Genomic DNA, 18,092 nt, shown 5'->3' on the forward strand with positions numbered 1-18,092 from the left:
ATCCAAACTCAACTAAGGATAATTAATAATTGAACTGTTGACGATTGACCAAAAAAAACTCGCGAAATTTTGTTTCATTATTTAATAAATATTTTTCAATTAAAATGTCAAAAAGACCTTCAGTCTGACTTCTGTCAACCTAATTGTTATTTTTTCTAAACAAATCTAAAATTAAGAATATATTAGGTACATATAAAATAATAAGTATAATCAAAAATAATATTTAAATATCACATACAAAATATTATAATCACTTTAGAGAAATATGCATACAAGGAAAAATATAATGACAAGTCTCAACTTATCAACTCTTAGAATAAATAAAGACCATTTTTAATTTATATAGACTTTAATGATTTTTGATAAAATTTCCATAATTACTTTAGTCACTGGATCATAGTAGTTTCTTCCAATTAATTTTAACTCTAAATGTCTAAGACAATTTTACAACAAAATGTTGTAAACTTTGATTTATGCATAATCACCAGGGTTCAGTAAATGTTACAGTTATAATAAATATTTATCCATTTGAACTACGTTTTGATGTCAGCTCAAATTTCTAAAAAATAATTTTATTATACATTAAACACAAATTATTTAAATTTATTCTTAACTCGAATTAACAAAGCTGTATTAATAATCAATCATATATATATTAATAATAATTTATAAATATTAAAAAGACTTACATCTCACTTATATTTTTTACTACTAAATAACATAGTGCCCTTAAATAAATAAGCTCCTAAAATATCATTGTGATTGCTTAACAGACCATGACAGAACCATGACTTTTTCTTCTTCGGGACTAAAATCAACACAATATTGATATAGGATCCGATTAGTATAAGTTTTAATTGGAAAATAATTTTATAACAATGACATTGGTTTTCCGATATATCCTGAGAAATAAGTAATCAGTAAATTATATTCTATTCAATATTTATATTTCTTTTTCATGATTTATTTATATAATATTGAATAATATATTAAATAACTATTTATGCACAGTGCAGCACTGTCAGTGCTTGGAATTTTCAAACAAATTGAGGAAAAACATTTTTTTATATTCATAAGTAGTTAATAATAAATTTTAAAATCTTTAAATTTATATTTTTTATAGTTATAACTAATGTTCAACTATTTTGAAATAATTTTTATACAATATAAATGTTTAGACAGATTAGGAAAAAATAAATATTATTATACATAAATATATTAAAATATAATGATAACTTTTTTTTTAAAATCAACAACCCCAATTACAGCTTTTATTATTCGTTATTTTACAATTAACTTAAAATTAATACAAAACTGAAACTAAGTACAATAAGTTTTTTAATTCATTATAATAGGTATACAATTCATGTATACAAGTTAATAATAAATAGGCCATATTTTTGTTTAAATCAAACCTTGTTTTCCAGTTTGACTTTTAGATTATTCAAGTCTTGGAGCCCTATAGTAGGGTATTTGAGGAGTAACTATTGGTTCCCGGCCCCGAATTACTCTACAACCAATTAGTGTTGGTTCACCTTCAAAACAGTAAATCAATATGTTAAAAAAATTAAAATAATTTTTTGTTTAATGTTTAAGCTTCTAACACATTTTCATTCAAATAAAATCATTTTTAAAAAAAGCAAAGGTATAAAATTCACTATAACTTAAGTAAAAAATCTAAAAACCAAGTATAATAGTAAATTGAAAATAATTTCACTAATAAGAAATTCAAGCTATTTTATTAGAAAATAATATATTACAATGTCTCATAGATTTATATATTACGGTTTAACACAGTAATTCCACATATTCTGAAATTTTTTGGTTGCATAAATGTTATTAATTTAATAGATTTTTATTAGCAAATCATAATATATGATATACATAAATAATTTAGTAAAATAAACATAAAATACTATTCAATACTGTTTTACACAACAAGCAGATAATTAATGTTATATAATATTTATCTGTATCTGTACCTGATCCCATTTCGGTGAATTTACTTGTTACTTGTTCAATCTAAAAATAAGGTTACATAAGTATAAATGTTTACTTATTAAGTTTAAAATTATAAATATATTTATTAATTCAGCAAATATTGAACTTAAAGAACTGACAGAAGGTTTTGATGGTTTTGGTCCAGGTACTCGTGGCACATTTGTATTTCCAGGCCGAGGTTGTCTAAGTCGAGATTCTGCAAATCCTTGTCGAGTTGATTATCCACGAGCTAAGCCTCTTCCTCTGCCTCTAGCTCTACTTATACTATCAGTTGGATCCATAGTAACTATTACTGTAAAACTAATATACGATTTTCAATAAAAAATCAAACAAAATATAGAAATACAATACTTCAAAATAAAAATAAAATGACTAAGTAATAAGTATAATAGTATAATTTTCTTCATAACATTTTAATTCCATAAATAACATTTATCATGCTAAAATGTTATTTACATTACATTTATGAATTATGCTATTCTAAAGTAGACTTAAGTAAAAATCATCTTATCAATAAGTTAGTATATCTATCACAAATACTTATTCTTGTTCATTGGTGTATTTAGTGTGCTTACTTGAGTCCATACTTACTTCAGTGTAGTTACCTACTTTGAAGATAATTCCAAAGTCAAGTGTTGAGCAACATACGTCAACCATTAATCTTTCTACATTTAATCTTCAATTTAATATTACTTTAGTCTAGAAACCAGGGTTTTTTTTTAATGATATTTTTTGACTGCACAAATTTATTCCCACTTCTAGATTTTAGTAGTTACTTTGAAGACTTTTTATTTGATTTATTTAACAATCTAAGTTGAAACTTCGTACGAGTGAATACAGCAAAATATATCTACTCAATACAATAATAATATTTATTGGTACTTTTATGTACATTTATTAAAAATGTAAAGAACTTGATTAATTAATTATAACTCAATATAAAATATCCATATACTCGGGTCTCAGACTTATTAGCTAGTATAGACCATAATATTATTATAAATTAATTCAGAAGATTGTTAACCAAATATATTATATACAAAATAAATGTACTTCCACGTTCAAAATTACAACGTTTGTGTACAAAAGCTGATTCACAATATTTATTTTTTTTTTTTTATACACCCCGTGTACAGAATCACGATTGTTAAAATTTATTGTATATAATAAAAGCTGACACTAGTCTTTCTCTCGCGTTTCGAAGTAAAAACAAATTCTGTACGCCGACCGCAATGAAGTTTTCTGAGGCGATTTTTAACAAGCGAAACTCGAGCCTTGTAGTGTTTTTTTTTATATATAAATATTATTTTTTTCTCCCAATAATAATAATGAAAATTAAATATCAAACATAAAAATACCCAGCTGTAATTCCTCACTACAAATAATATGGAATTTCTGTTTCTGGTTAAAAATTCGAAAACAGACTTATTACGCTGTAATAAATATCAAATATAACTGTTATACCTTTATACACGCATTTGGTGTTCAACACTACTGGATTTGTATAAATTGGTAGCATACGGTAACAGAAGTCCATTTAAGGGGGGAGGGCAAATGCCTCGGGTGCCAACATTTTTGAGGCACGTCTAAATTTGTTTTGTTTCTATGCCTAGTGACTAGTTATATTGTAAAAACACTATTTAAAATTAAATTGCTTAGTCCATTCTGAGTTCTGATACACTTAAGTTAATGAGAAAAAATGAAATTGAATGACTATAAAATTATTCATTTGATAATATTGATTGATTCTATGTAAAATAAATTTGTATAATCGTGAACACAATTTAAAATTTAAACTTATAATCTGACAGATTGTGACTTCGACGGAGTAAATAAATAAATAAATTAACAAATCGGTCTATCGTTCTGTTTCAGTCCCTAAAGCCGCATAAGTGCTATTTCTGATAAGACTGTATAGTGTAAAATCATTTGCTAACAAGATATAAGTTAAAGTTTCAATCAAGATAAGCTACTTCCATAATATTATACGAGTAGCTGTCGGGAAAATGTTTAAGCCTGGATTGAACAAAGAAAACGTATTATTACTGCTTTTTTTTTAATTTAGACTTATTTTAGACACTAAACTTTTATACAAATATAATTTTTCTATTTTATGGTTGTACATGTCAAGTAATAAATAAGTAATTAAAGATTTTACATTTTTTTTTTTTCTAAATTAAATCTATTTTTGAACCAGTGTTAGATGAAAAGAAATTATGAAATTTTTTTTCAGTTTCTAGATTTACCAAAGCTCTTAATTCTTAATTTTTTCTTGGGATAAAACTTAAATTATAATTTAATTTAAATGTCTAGTTCTGCCTACACTGAGAATGTTTTGATTCTAAAAGTATGAGCGAATATAATTTTTATGGTAATTATATAATACAATTTTTATTATAGCAAAAACATTTTTAATGGCAGAGGAAACAATGATAGTTTATAAGAAATTTAGTTCCCTAAGTTCCTTTTTTATAAATAAATTACAGTAAAATATATACATATTACTTATAAGATACAATAGAAAGTTTTTTTGATACTCAACCCAGCATTTGTTTTTAAATTGTTCAAATATTTCTATACCTAAAGAATTCTGTACCGTTTATGAACTAAACAGGATACTAAGCCTTAGATCTTCGTTTTTTTCCCTCGCCTAAAACTCATATGTCTCTCGAAATTTACTATTTGTATTTTCTTTCTTTCGAGTGCAATTATTTGTTCATATCAAATTCGCTTTGATAAGTCTCGGGATCAATTTCACTGTAAACTCTGTCCCCAGGTACGTCACCAATATGTACTTGAATCCAGTGGCGTACTAAACGGGGGAGGAATTTTTGGGAAGAATTAATGTCCTATGAAATGTATATTTTTAATCAATACAGCTGTATATTACTTTATGGGAGTATCTATCCGTATTTAAGTATTTCCAAGAAAATATTGTAGATAGGGACGTGCAATCATAAACGGACATGAATTTTTGGGAGGCTATAACAAAATTCAATGTAAAATTATCCACACAACCCTTCTCATGTACAAGTAAAACTTATTACTATTAAAATATAGATATGTTTAAATTGTATTAAAAAACCACTAAATAACACATATTTAAAAATAATTAATATTTTATTTTAATGACAAATATCTATTTATATCAGCAAAGATATTCAAAATATCATCGCTTTTTATATTTTTCGATATATCTTTATCAATATATAGTATTAAAAGATTGCTGAACCTATCTTAAACCAACGATTTCCTTAGCCAAATTTTTATTTTATCATTGCACTGAAACTTCTTTCGCAAGTAACCGAACTAATTGGTATTTTTAATGCTATTGTAAATAGTTTTTATTATTTCTTATTTTACGATTTTCAAAAAAACGATAAGATAATTATAAAAACAACGAATAACATTTCTAACAAAGTTTCGATTTTGAGGGAACTATTAAAATATTTGGGGGGCTAATCCCCTCTCGACGTCCACCTATACGTGCAATTATTACGATCCATTCAACACACCGTGCTTTTTATCTTGCATTTCACTCCAGTAGCTAAATATCATATCATTATTAACAACTTAATTTTAACTGGAACAGCCTCTCAAAAACGAATGCATTTTGTCTTACTATTTCTGGTTCAATTATATTTAATATTGAGTAAAAATTTTCTCTGGACATTTGTGTAAAATTTTTAAATAACATATCTTGCAAATTTCGTAAATCGTCTGTCATTACAAAATGTCGAGTTTTTTAATAATTAATGACCCACAAAGAACGCTTCTTCCTACGTTTTTTATTTGCGCTTGCAATAATTAAGTAGGCCGCACTAACACCGAGAGGTAAATGTGAATCTGACAAGTTTTTTGTTAACAATCTGGAAGACGACTGATTTGTAACGTCGCTAGAGAGAACAGAAAAAAGCATGCATCTATTTCATTCAATAAAAACATGCGTTAGATGAAAGTGGAATTGAACGTTGAAACGCAAGTTGAATTGAAAAGCGCATGAGTGTAAACATACCTATATTTCACCCATCAAACTAAGTGACGATCGGAACTAGTACGCGTTATTTTATTTATTTTTTTATTTCATAAATATATTAATAATAACAACGGATAAAAATGAATAATCTATTAAAGTTTACGACATGTCTTATTTGGTTCATGACCACCAAATTGTTTGTTTAAATATTAACTCCCCTCCCAAAAATGCATTTCTAAGTACGCCACTACTTGAATCACAATCACGGAAACCATAAAGATGGTTTCTTTTCTTTTCGTCCTTCTCGAAAGCGCAGCGAACCAAATACAACATACTTGTATTATGATTATTATTATAATTAGAGTAAATAATACACACATACATATATAGGGCGTATGAGGTCGTGAGTCGGACATAACGTCGTGTGTATATAACAGTGACAATAATAATTATATTCCGGGACGACTGCACTATACGCGTAAATTACAAAATAATACTATAAACCGTTATTTGCAACCCGGACGGTGTAGGGTGCAACGACCTCATTAGATTCGCGTGAACCGGGAGTAAGTCACGAGCGCTGCTGGTCGTTAAATAATGCGTCCAAGCGCGCAGACGAGCAGCCCAAAGGGATTTAGCCAAAAGCGCCCCGGAGATTAACAGGCAAGATGCTAATAATATACGTCTGATCGTAGCCCTCCGGATCGCGTGTCATTCGGCTAGTTACGACATCACTTATTTTTTCACAAATATATAATCGTGTACATATTATAATACGACTTAAGTAGGATGACTGTATGATAAAATATTGTCAAAGGTACAAGATGAAAAAAAAAATAAAAAATAAAAATAAAACACTCGTTGCGTCTAGCGATAAAATAAATAAATGGATAAATAATAATTATAATGCTTGATCAGAGGCAGATTACCCATTAAGCATTGTAGTCAACTGCCTAGGGCGGTTAAATTTGCAAAATTTGAGGGCGGCAAATTCTTAAAAAAAAAAAAACATCAAACGTATGAAAAAAAAAAATGGAAAATTAATTACTTTATATTTACGAAAAATAATTGTATAATAATGGGTGCATTTTATTAATATGTACCGTCGGAATTTTGGGGAAAAATAAATACCCACACTGTCACACTATATTACTATTTTGATTGTGGAATTCTATGCTGTTATTATGAAAAACTTTTTAGTGAACAAATTTAGTGGACATCCATTAATATTTTTTTCATAGTAGACTAATTAATAAAAGCGAAAAAAATAGTCTAAAAATTCTAATGGATGTAGGTACATTCGTTTATATATATATATATATATATAATATTTAGATTAGGTATTTTGGAATGGGTAATATAAGTTCTTCACTTATTATAGAGGCGGCAAATTGTTGGTGCCTACAGCCGTAAAAAAGATAAATCCGCCTCTGTGCTTGATAATAATCATAATAACAGGAAAAGAGCCAATCTCCCTGAATATGATTCCATGTTCCTCAAAATGATTAAATAACACATAAACAAAACAATATAAGTATTAATAATTAAATTGATCTATGACCTTGCAACGTAATTGAGTAATTTAATTACAATATTATTACGTAGGCATAGCGATAATTCCCGTATAAACATCAAAAAATAAAAAATAAATACGATTTCAATGTTATAGGTGTACACTATTATTCCGGATGAAGATATCCAAAATAAATATTGCATACGAGTTTGGTATACTTTTTTTCCGACGATTTTATTCTACCGTGGTTCGTGTGGAAAGAATCCCAACGTTGAATAACAACGAATAAGTGTACGAATTGTCAATAAAGTTAACGTGATACGTTTAAACGTTCGTCTCGATAGTTAAAATTACGATGCTTGTGCAGTGACGATCAGTCTTACATTTAACTATTTGTGTTCCGATGTACCAGCGTATCAATCCGATAAGTAAATTGCACAATTTATGCTGCTGTCCGAGATTATTTATACTAATTGAATGCATTTACACTTTAGGTAACAATTGCACGCGGGCACCGAGCGCTTTCGTTAGCATAGTAACAATAATACAGTTTTTTGGTGGTGCGTATTACTGTGCAACAGGCGTACTACTGCGAGATAAATTTAAAACAACTTGATGCGTTTTAATTAAAACGCATAACGATATGAATATTTAGATGGAAAAATCTAACGATGTAAGTACACTACCAATATAATTATTATTATTACACTCGGCGGTGGCGTACTAATTATTGTTGGCTGGGATACAGAGTCATTGTTTGTACCCCCTCTGTTCCCCCGGCATCTTACATTTTTAAGCAGTCTTCGTCATAGTATTATCATTGAACAGACGAAAAAATAATAAAATTATAATTTCCCACGCTATTTATAGTATTAATTTATATAAGTACCGCGTACACATCGCATTAGTATTCATCCATCGATTTTTTTCCCTTCAAAATGCGTACCGGTTCTCTACAATGATTAACTTTGATCTCAACAATAATCTTAACATTTCATACGTGGTACCTATATTAAAAGAATATATAATATTACATGTATAAATATAATCGCCCCAAAACAAAAAAATAATGAATCCGAACAAATAAATTACTGATCAAAAATTGTTTACCTTTAGTGAAGGTAAGTAATAATACTGACAATAGTGTTCACAATTTATGGTTTTCTAAAAGATAAAAAAATTAGAAAACTTACTTAAACAGAGGTAATCACGTTGTATGGTTTCATTAATCAAATTTATTACAAAACCTAAAAGAGCATTTTTATTTTGGAATAATACTTTCAAACTATTGTAGTTTAAGTTTTTAATTAGCTTAAGTTTGTAGTAATAAATGTAAAAAAACATATTACTGTAAGTAATTAAAGTTGATGATTGAAATTTTTTTTCCCCCGTTGTCATTATTGGTAAGTATCTAATATTTATCGAATCATATATATTTAATTAAAATAATAATGTTTGGGCATAAGTAAGAAACGGTTGTAGAAATAAAACACAGAAAATATATTTATACAGATGAAAGGGTCGAAAACCATATTTGTATAGTCAGTGGTAAACACTGAATAGGACTCTTTGGATCTACCTTACCAAATTCTTTCAAAAAGTATGTAGAAGTATATATTATATATTACATAGAATATTTTACGATCATTTTACGCATGAGCACCTTAAAGAAAAACGGTCCATAGAATTGGTATTTTTCTGCATGAGACAGCGTGTATTTTATTTTCAACTACTTAACATATTTTTCAGATTCCCTTCCTTTTTATTCCTTACCGCGAAATAGTCTTCTCGTACTTGCTCATTCTCTCTCTCTGTCCTTTTTCCTCACCATCCTTATATTTTCACCTCTGAGAATTCTGCGATGTATTTTTTAAAATCTATAATATAATGTATCATTCGTTCGTATATAAGATGAAGTCCTTATAAATTCATCATAAATAAATATAAACTCAACAAACGCGCTAGTTAAATACTGATAAAAAACTATTTAACCGTAATAATGATCGTGAACATTTCTTTTTTAGTGAATTAATTAAAGTTTATTCTTATTCAATACATAACATTACTTATGAAATAAGATCTTAAGTATAAACCTACATAAATAAAAAACATTCATTTTATATGAACCGTTGAGGCATGACATAAATTAAAATAAAAAAATCTTTTAACAGATTTAAAAATTAAACTTTGGACTAAGAATGTTTGTTTATATTCTCGGAATCAATAATTTACTGGGTATGTATTTAAAAAATATTTTCACTTTTAACTGAAGGTCGAGTTAGATTAAAGACAATATATTTTTCGGGTATGCGTTTTAGTATTTTTAGGTGAAAATATTCTTAAATGATTTTTCATAGTTAAATAAAATTAAGAAATATACATTAAAATTTATTAATAACCTGACCTGAGGTGGAATTTTGATAACATACAACATGTTAATTTATAATTACAAAGAAAAAAGTTCGAATATTGTAAAATGTTATTCCCACTATTAAAAAGCAATAAACAAAAACAAGAATTTAATTAACAAAAATAAATACATAAGTTTTATCTTTTGTTCTAAATTTTCTATGTCTATGTGTATTTTATAAAGATAAAAAAATATATGCAATTTACGAATTATATAGCTTAGTAAATAAGATATTATAAACCTATTTTATTTATTAATTGAATTGCTCATAAATCTAAAAGGTTAATAAATTAAAATAAATTAAGTACCTACATATTTATAAAAAATTACAAACTTCAATATCATAATTTAAGTCAGAATTAAAAAAACTTTCTAATTAAATTTAAAAATATGTATCTGATACTTGCAAAAATTTAGAATTTAAATGACTATCGAAAATTTATTAAATAAATTATTGACACGAGTAAAGCGAAAATGGCTCACTGAAAAAATTAAACCAAAGACAAAATTTCATTACCTATACTTTATTAAAATTTAATATTTGACTTAATAATTAATTAATTAGGAAACATTTATAAAGCAATGTTACTATTTATTTTAATTATTAGTTTGATTATCCCCAACACAATGAAGATTTGTTAAACTATTTTTTCAAATTAAAATTAAACATTTTTAAATTCAAATTGTGTGAATGCTTTTAATGAACATTTAATGTAAGAAAATATTAAATAAATAATGTTAAACATACAAGCCAGACTTGGGAGATTTCGAAGAATTCGAAGAATTCATGAAAAATATATTACGGTCAATAGCAGTTTTTACTTCTCAAAGCCCATTTAAAGCTATAATCTAACTTGAAAATATACATTTAATTAAGTTAATTCATTAAATATTACAGATATGCATTAAAACTTCTAAGGTAAATATATTAATTCTCTATTTAGGATTATTTTTTTTACCTCATTACTATTTTTAAATAAAACCAGTGTTGGTCTGACATGCTATGATTGTGCCTCCATCAACAAATTTACAATGGGCCCCTCAAATTATTAAAATGTCAAGAATATACAGTTTGGAAAGAACATTATTAGTGAAAGCACGTACATATTTTGTGAACATGTTGGAAAATAACAGTAAATACAGTGATACTCTCCATTATCCACAGAATAAAGTGGAGTTACGACAATCGAAAACAATTTACCTACATTAAAGTTTAAATTACAATGTTGTCGACTGAAAATATAATTATTAGATTATTATATAGAAATTACCGAAAATATAATTATTAGATTATTATATAGAAATTACCGAAAATTGTGAAGACAATTAAAATAAAATTAGTATAATTTAAAAATATTGTTTCCTATTAATCTCAATCACACTATATTTTAAGGATTTTGATAATTATTAGGCTATTTTTATTTTAGTTTGAAAATAATTATAAATGAAATGAGTCTATTATAGGCCAATGAACCTTGACTTAATAAACAATTAACTATTTTCATCTAGATAGTTGTCTTTTTTTTATGAATATAACATCAACATCTTTATATAGAATCAGTATATCACATGTAAAATCAGATTTATTTGAGCATTCCCATGTTCTATATAATTTAATGAGTTTTACATCACATTTAACTCAAATAAAAAATTAAACAAATGTTTCTGTTCAAAAATACATTTATTTTATAGATTTTTTTTTTCTTTTCTTTTTACATGTATTTGCAGAACAATACAAATCCAAACTACTTAAATATTTTTATTTTGTACTTTTTTGGTAGAACATTTGATTTGCTATAAACAACAATTAATATTATCTTCAATGTTAAAAATATTTTAACTTGCATGGTACTATATGTATGATTATTTTGTTATATTGCTTTGATTCAATTATTATAAGGTATACAGATAAAAACTAGACTAGTATTATATATTCATCTTTTAGTTAGTTTATTCACCTAACAAATAATTAGTGAAAATAAATATAAAAACAATGTGTATGGTAGTATATTTATATACTATTTTAAATATATATATATATATATATATATATATTTACTGGACGTCAAGATATTAAAAGCAATCGCATACTTAATATAATAGTGGAATATTGGTGAGTACCATAGGTCAAAACAAAAATTAACTTATTACCTTTCTGTGTAAAGTGGACATATAAAAGGTATAATTACAAATTTTAAAAATATCATATTCTCTATTTTTAAATAAAATATTTTAATAACTGGCTTCATGTCCAGCTAAGATGTACAAGTCTGCTCCATCATCTGATTTTTTGGAAACCATATGTGATTCCAATAACAAGATTCTAGAATAAAAAATTAAATAAGTATGGAAAAAAAATATTTGATCAACAAGTTTATCTTACAGAATGTTTATAGTAATTTTTTACTTTTGGTAATTTTTCAAATATAATAGTCAAAGGAAATATAGTACATATAAATTCTAAAATAAATGATTATTTAGATTAACTTATTATACCTAAATATGGCTTATAAAAATACTAGTTTTTATTAATATATACATCTCTTTGACTTTAATATTGATCAATATAATAAGATTACAATAGTAAGAATACATACTTGTCTGAACCCAATAGTTTATAGGTTCTACTTTTGTCAACTATTTCTTGAGTAATTTCACCATTTTTTAAACAACGTCCTTGAACACCGTATTTATGGAATGCCAAAATGCTATCAGACAATCTAACTGTTCATACAGACACAAAAATTAACTAATTTGGCACAGCATATACATCAAAATAAATCATATTATAACACATTTATTAAAATATTAATATTTAGAAAAAAAAATTAAAACCCACTGATATAAAGCATGAGAAACTAACCAATTGACTCAACATCAAAGTCAAAATGTAGCTGGTTTACTTGATTTCTGTCTGCCTTCAGTTGACCATGTAAATTAATTATTTTTACAGTTTCTGCAATATGAAAATATATAATTTTTATCTAATTTAAATAAAAGTAATAATTAAAAATTAATGTGTAACAAGTTTGAATTGCATTAAGTACAACTTTTTTTGTGTATATGTATGAATTAAAATAAGCATTATATTTGCCAAATAACTAGTAAATAAACAATAAATTGGGTTTTTGAGAAATATATAGTTTACAATTAGTATTAGGCTAATAAGATCATTAAATAGGTGAATAAATACATAAATTATAATTTTATTTACTTATATAAATATATATATACATACTTTTATAACATATTAGAAAGGAATCTGTATCCAACTGGCATACACATACAACATCCATTATATCTCTTCTTTGTATAACTGTACCTGCAAATAAATTATAATTTATTGAATGGATAATTATTTAATTAACAGTATATATATTTTAAAAAAAAAAAAGCATTTATTTAATAAAAAAAAAATCATGAAATATTGTCATAAATTACTAACCAGTATTATCAGAATCATCTGTTTCACCAGAACAAAACCAACAGGCTCCTGTATTTACATTTATCAATTCTAATTTCAAATTCATAGATTTTCTAGGTCCAATTGGTTTTTTGACACCAACACAAACGAGAGGATATTCTAATTCTGGTGTTATAACCATTTCAAAAACATTTAAAGGTGATGGTAAATTACATTCAAAATGCTATAAAAATGCATGATAATATCATTAAATAACTAAGAGCACTATTTAGAGGTATAAGTATTTTAATTATGAGTTATACCTTTAACAACATAAATTTATTCAGTGGATCATACCACTGCATTAGAAAAATCCCACTTGACATAGCGCCACACAAATATTTATAACCATTGTATGGGTTACGTCCAACACAGCATTTTATACATCCTTTGGTATCTGGTACTTTGGTGGTAAGCGCAAACCTTCTAGGCATTAACTTTTCAGGAATCCTAGTCATGTGCTGTGAAAACCTATGACTTTGTTTACCATGAAGAGCTAAGAGATCATGTCTAAATAACTGAGTAGTTTTTCCTATAGTAAAAAAAAACAAAAAATTAAAATTCATTTTATTTTTATTAAATTAATTGTTTCAACAATTTTTTTTTCCCGTTATTACAATGATAATTAAAATACTATAAAAATAATTTAAACAATGACTGTTGATATTTTACCTGATAAAGACATCAAAATATCCTTTATAACATACAACCAAATTGTTCGTCGGTTATACAACTGATCAATTGCAGTTTCATGAAGTTCATTTAAATTAAGATTGTAGATACCTTCTTCAGCTCCAATGAATACATGTTGATCCCTAGTTTCAGGATGTATCCAACTAGCAGTGCAATATATTCTTAAAGGACATCCATTGAATACCTTGAGGCCAATAGAACCAAGTAATTTATATAATTGTTTATACAAATTAGATATTGTATATAATATTTAAGTTATAGTAGTATAGAACTATGAAATATAATTTTTTCAATTCTACTAAAAACCTTCTACTTTTTTATTGTACTTGTATAATTTTGTATTTCAATTAATTAAATAAACCTCTTAACATTTTATTTTTCAAAACTTAATTTTTATTAATATAATTTAATTTTTTATGCAACTTATATTTTCACAAATAAATCATATTTCTCAATAATTAATTAATTTAATAAATTACCTTTGAAAAACAAGCTCCCATGTGCACCTTAGGTGTTGGTGGTAAACCATTACTAATTGGTTTAGGTGGAGAATTACGCTGTTTACGGTCTCTTCGGCGAGGAGGTACTGGAGGTGTATCAGCTAATAAATCTGGTTCGGGACCTTCTCCTGTTAAACAATAAAATTAACATTTGTAATACAATATAAAAATACATAAAAATAAAAATTATTTACCCCCACTATCACTAAACGAACGTTGACGTCGATTTAATGAAACATTCGAAGTTGTTAATGTGATAATTTCATCAAGAGAGCTATGTCGTCTAGATGATGAAGAACTATCTGAATAATAAATGTAACAATAATAGTTTAAATATAAATTTTTTTTTATCAAATAATAGTTTTAATTTTATTATAAAAATATTGAAAAATTATATTTATATTTAAAATAATTATTATAACCAACCCATAAGATATAAATCGGAATTTTGCATATTATTGTAAATGGACAGAAACCCCTGGATTATAATTTCAAATGGTATATTTCACCAAAACCTAATTATAAAATGTAAGGTTAAAAAAATGTACTTATTTTAATAATAAACTTTCACCTTAATAGCTATAGTTGGACTACATCCAAAACAAGTATTACATACAAGTTGACAAAAATAAAGATAGTTAAAAGTTTGCTGTGATATAAAATTTACTGTTTAATAATGCATAAGTTTTATTAATAAATGATTAGGTTCTATAATACCTTTTAAATTTTGGTAGACACAGCCTGTATTAGGAAAATTACAATTTTGACTAGATGTATGTGGCACAGAGCATTTGTCAGACAATGGTAAAGTTGGTCTGAAAAAAAATTGCAACATTTTCTAAAATTGAATCCATGCAAGTAAAATTGTTAATAAAATTAAAAAAGATAATCAAACTGTGGTCATTTTGTAATGAGAAGTTTGTATTGCCATTGTTATTTAAACGTAAAAAATAAATTAAATATGAATTCAACTACTTAAAAAAATATTTCGAACTGAATAGCCATAATAACTATAAAAAAATGTATGATATAGTAACTGATACAATGTATTAATACTCACACATCTTCATAACTTCCATTTCTATCTTCATTAAATACACGAATATAATCTCCTCTAAAAATAAATAAACAAAATAATTAGTAAATAGAAATGTCTAACAAAGAATTATAGCTAAAAGTAAGGACCAGTTTTACAACGTGTTCTATACATTTCATTAACCAAGTGCTTTACAGAATAATAACTCTAAATAAGCAAGCTACTATCTAATAAATCAAGACAAATAATGAAACAAACTTAAAAACGCTTTAAAATAATTATAAATATTCAAAATCATTAGTTGAGCAAAGCAATGGCATTATGTTATGATTTTGATAGCAAAAAAATAAAATAAAAATGATATTTTATTATAATATAAAAACACTTTGAATATTTAATTATTATTTTCCAACTAAAATCGATATAAGCAGATATTTAATGGATCATAAATAATTGACACCAAGAGCCATGTTTTATTGGCAGCATAATGAATGTATACTTTGATTAATTGATCCAATTATATTAATTGTGCGAAATTAAAAATGATGTATTAGGATTTCATACCTCAGTTTAAGTTCTTCTTCTATGTTTTGCAGAAGACTCCTGTAGAAATCAAACGACTTCAATAAATTGTTTAGAATTTTTCGTTCAATTATTAATAAATTAAAAGTTGTACAATAGTTCTTAATCGAAACACAAAATAAATATTTTAGAAAAAAAATTCTTCAACCTTATTGATTTTTAAAAATGTATAGAAAAGGTTATTAAAATATTTAATATGGGCAAATTAAATTACAATGTATATATTGCATTATGAGTAAATAAAATCTTAGCCCAAGAAACCTAAACATAAATAATGATACCTAATAAAATGTAATTAATTTAAATTTAAAATATATACTTATTACTTGCAAAAGCATCATCCTTAGTCAGTGGCGTATTTGAGACTTTACCTCGGAGGGAAGGAGGATATTAAGAGGAATCAACTGCCCCCCCCCACCACATATTTATTTACAAAACGAAATCTATATTTCTTTTTTTAATAGGTACTTGTGAATCTATCAATTACATCATCAACATTTATTTCAATTGCTCTATGACCTAACCTAACCAATTCATAGACAAATACATAGTTATCAGTTTATCACGATGACTAAATGACACATTGTGACCATTTCGACGGGGATGTTCCGTAGTATCAAAAACAATTTCTCCCAGTAAAGGGCAAAATGTTCAAAGGTGGGCCTTAACTAGTTACTTTATTTTCTAATAAACTTTTTAACTTAAGTAATTTATTTTTGGCAATTGAAGTAACTTTTCACGGTTGATTTAAAAATGATCCATAAAGTTAAACATTTTTAAAATTTCTTGTTTATACGTAAATATTAATATAAAAATTAAATAATCATGTAAAGTAAAATAACACATTGTACATCAAAGGTCATATTAGATTTTGTAGGTTGGGGGCCCACCTTTGGGTATTGGGTTCTGGCCGTGGATACAAAATGTTATGTATAAAGAATTTTAATTTTAAAGATAAATAAATACGGTAGTGAATGGCCCCTTGATGTACAATGTCATAGTATTTTTCAAAAACTTCGGCGCCGCTGCTGTATAGTATGATAAAAATGCAATAAAATTATTTATTACAATTTAGGAAATCAGATATTTTTAGAGACGCAGTCAATTTTATGTGATATACATACTAATTAAAAAAAGTAGATTAACTTTTTCTTAAACCAAGTTAATATTTTTTTTCCTTATTAACTTTTAACTTATCGATCTTGTGTTCTCCTTACTTAACTCGAGTTAATTATTTTCAATAACTTGCCCCCTTTTGAAAATGTTTCTTCCATTTATATACGCCATGCGTACCATAGAACAATGAACAATCACTAATCAATAATCTAGTTGATATTATCAGTTATCATTCGTGGACTGTGATCGTGATTTTAGATAATATGATTCCACATCGAGCATAAATAAAATGGCAACAAAAAGTTCTTATCGAATTTACGAAAAATAATCATAATGTATTATAAAAAAATATTCAGAATCACTTATAAGTTCAACAAACATTTGGAGGCGTCATGGAAGTAATACGAAAGTCTACCCGTGGCGTCACCGATTCAAAAAAAAAATAAGTTCAACAAACATAAAATGTAATTTTCAAACATATCTCGGGGGACGATCGCCCTTATCGCCTCAAATACGCCACTGTTTTTAATAATTTGAACTAAAATGCATAGACAATGCAAGTCTATACAACATGCATTTATAACAAAAAATTTCCTCTCAAAAATAAAAAAAGAATTATATTATAATAAAATGTATATTAAGCATTTTATGAATTAGTCAATTGTTCTCCCAAAAATAGTATCTAAAATTGTAATTCAAAACTTCAAGTAATTATTTTCGTTTTTATAAAATACTGTCTGATTTTATATGTCCTCTTTTATTTCAATATAGATATACATACATATAAATAAAAAATATTTTC

General features: G+C 25.9%; 1 protein-coding gene across 5 annotated transcripts in view; it reads right to left on the reverse strand.

Annotated features, from left to right (window-relative positions):
* Window positions 1–1,379: 1,379 nt before the first annotated feature.
* The window catches only part of LOC112694300 (mitogen-activated protein kinase kinase kinase kinase 3), a 25,974-nt gene continuing 9,261 nt past the window's right edge, over window positions 1,380–18,092 (reverse strand). The window contains exons 12-25 of one of the 5 annotated variants that reach the window (XR_003149565.1): window positions 16,157–16,195; window positions 15,617–15,670; window positions 15,274–15,371; window positions 14,751–14,858; window positions 14,536–14,684; window positions 14,036–14,240; window positions 13,627–13,895; window positions 13,346–13,547; window positions 13,139–13,222; window positions 12,764–12,856; window positions 12,498–12,624; window positions 2,121–2,301; window positions 1,983–2,022; window positions 1,380–1,535 (exon numbers count right to left, since the gene is read on the reverse strand). Coding sequence is in view for 4 of the 5 variants with exons in the window: in XM_025569762.1 (XP_025425547.1) it covers window positions 12,133–12,223; window positions 12,498–12,624; window positions 12,764–12,856; window positions 13,139–13,222; window positions 13,346–13,547; window positions 13,627–13,895; window positions 14,036–14,240; window positions 14,536–14,684; window positions 14,751–14,858; window positions 15,274–15,371; window positions 15,617–15,670; window positions 16,157–16,195 (1,519 nt within the window). In the remaining variant the exon portion in view is untranslated. Of the gene's footprint in view, window positions 1,536–1,982; window positions 2,023–2,120; window positions 2,302–11,883; window positions 12,224–12,497; window positions 12,625–12,739; window positions 12,857–13,138; window positions 13,223–13,345; window positions 13,548–13,626; window positions 13,896–14,035; window positions 14,241–14,535; window positions 14,685–14,750; window positions 14,859–15,273; window positions 15,372–15,616; window positions 15,671–16,156; window positions 16,196–18,092 lie in introns of those variants that run through there. The other 4 variants (XM_025569762.1, XM_025569868.1, XM_025569933.1 and 1 more) reach the window with 4 other exon arrangements.

The sequence above is a fragment of the Sipha flava genome, unplaced genomic scaffold (genome assembly GCF_003268045.1).
Source record: "Sipha flava isolate LNK unplaced genomic scaffold, YSA_version1 0_pilon_pilon, whole genome shotgun sequence".
Classification (NCBI taxonomy): domain Eukaryota; kingdom Metazoa; phylum Arthropoda; class Insecta; order Hemiptera; family Aphididae; genus Sipha; species Sipha flava.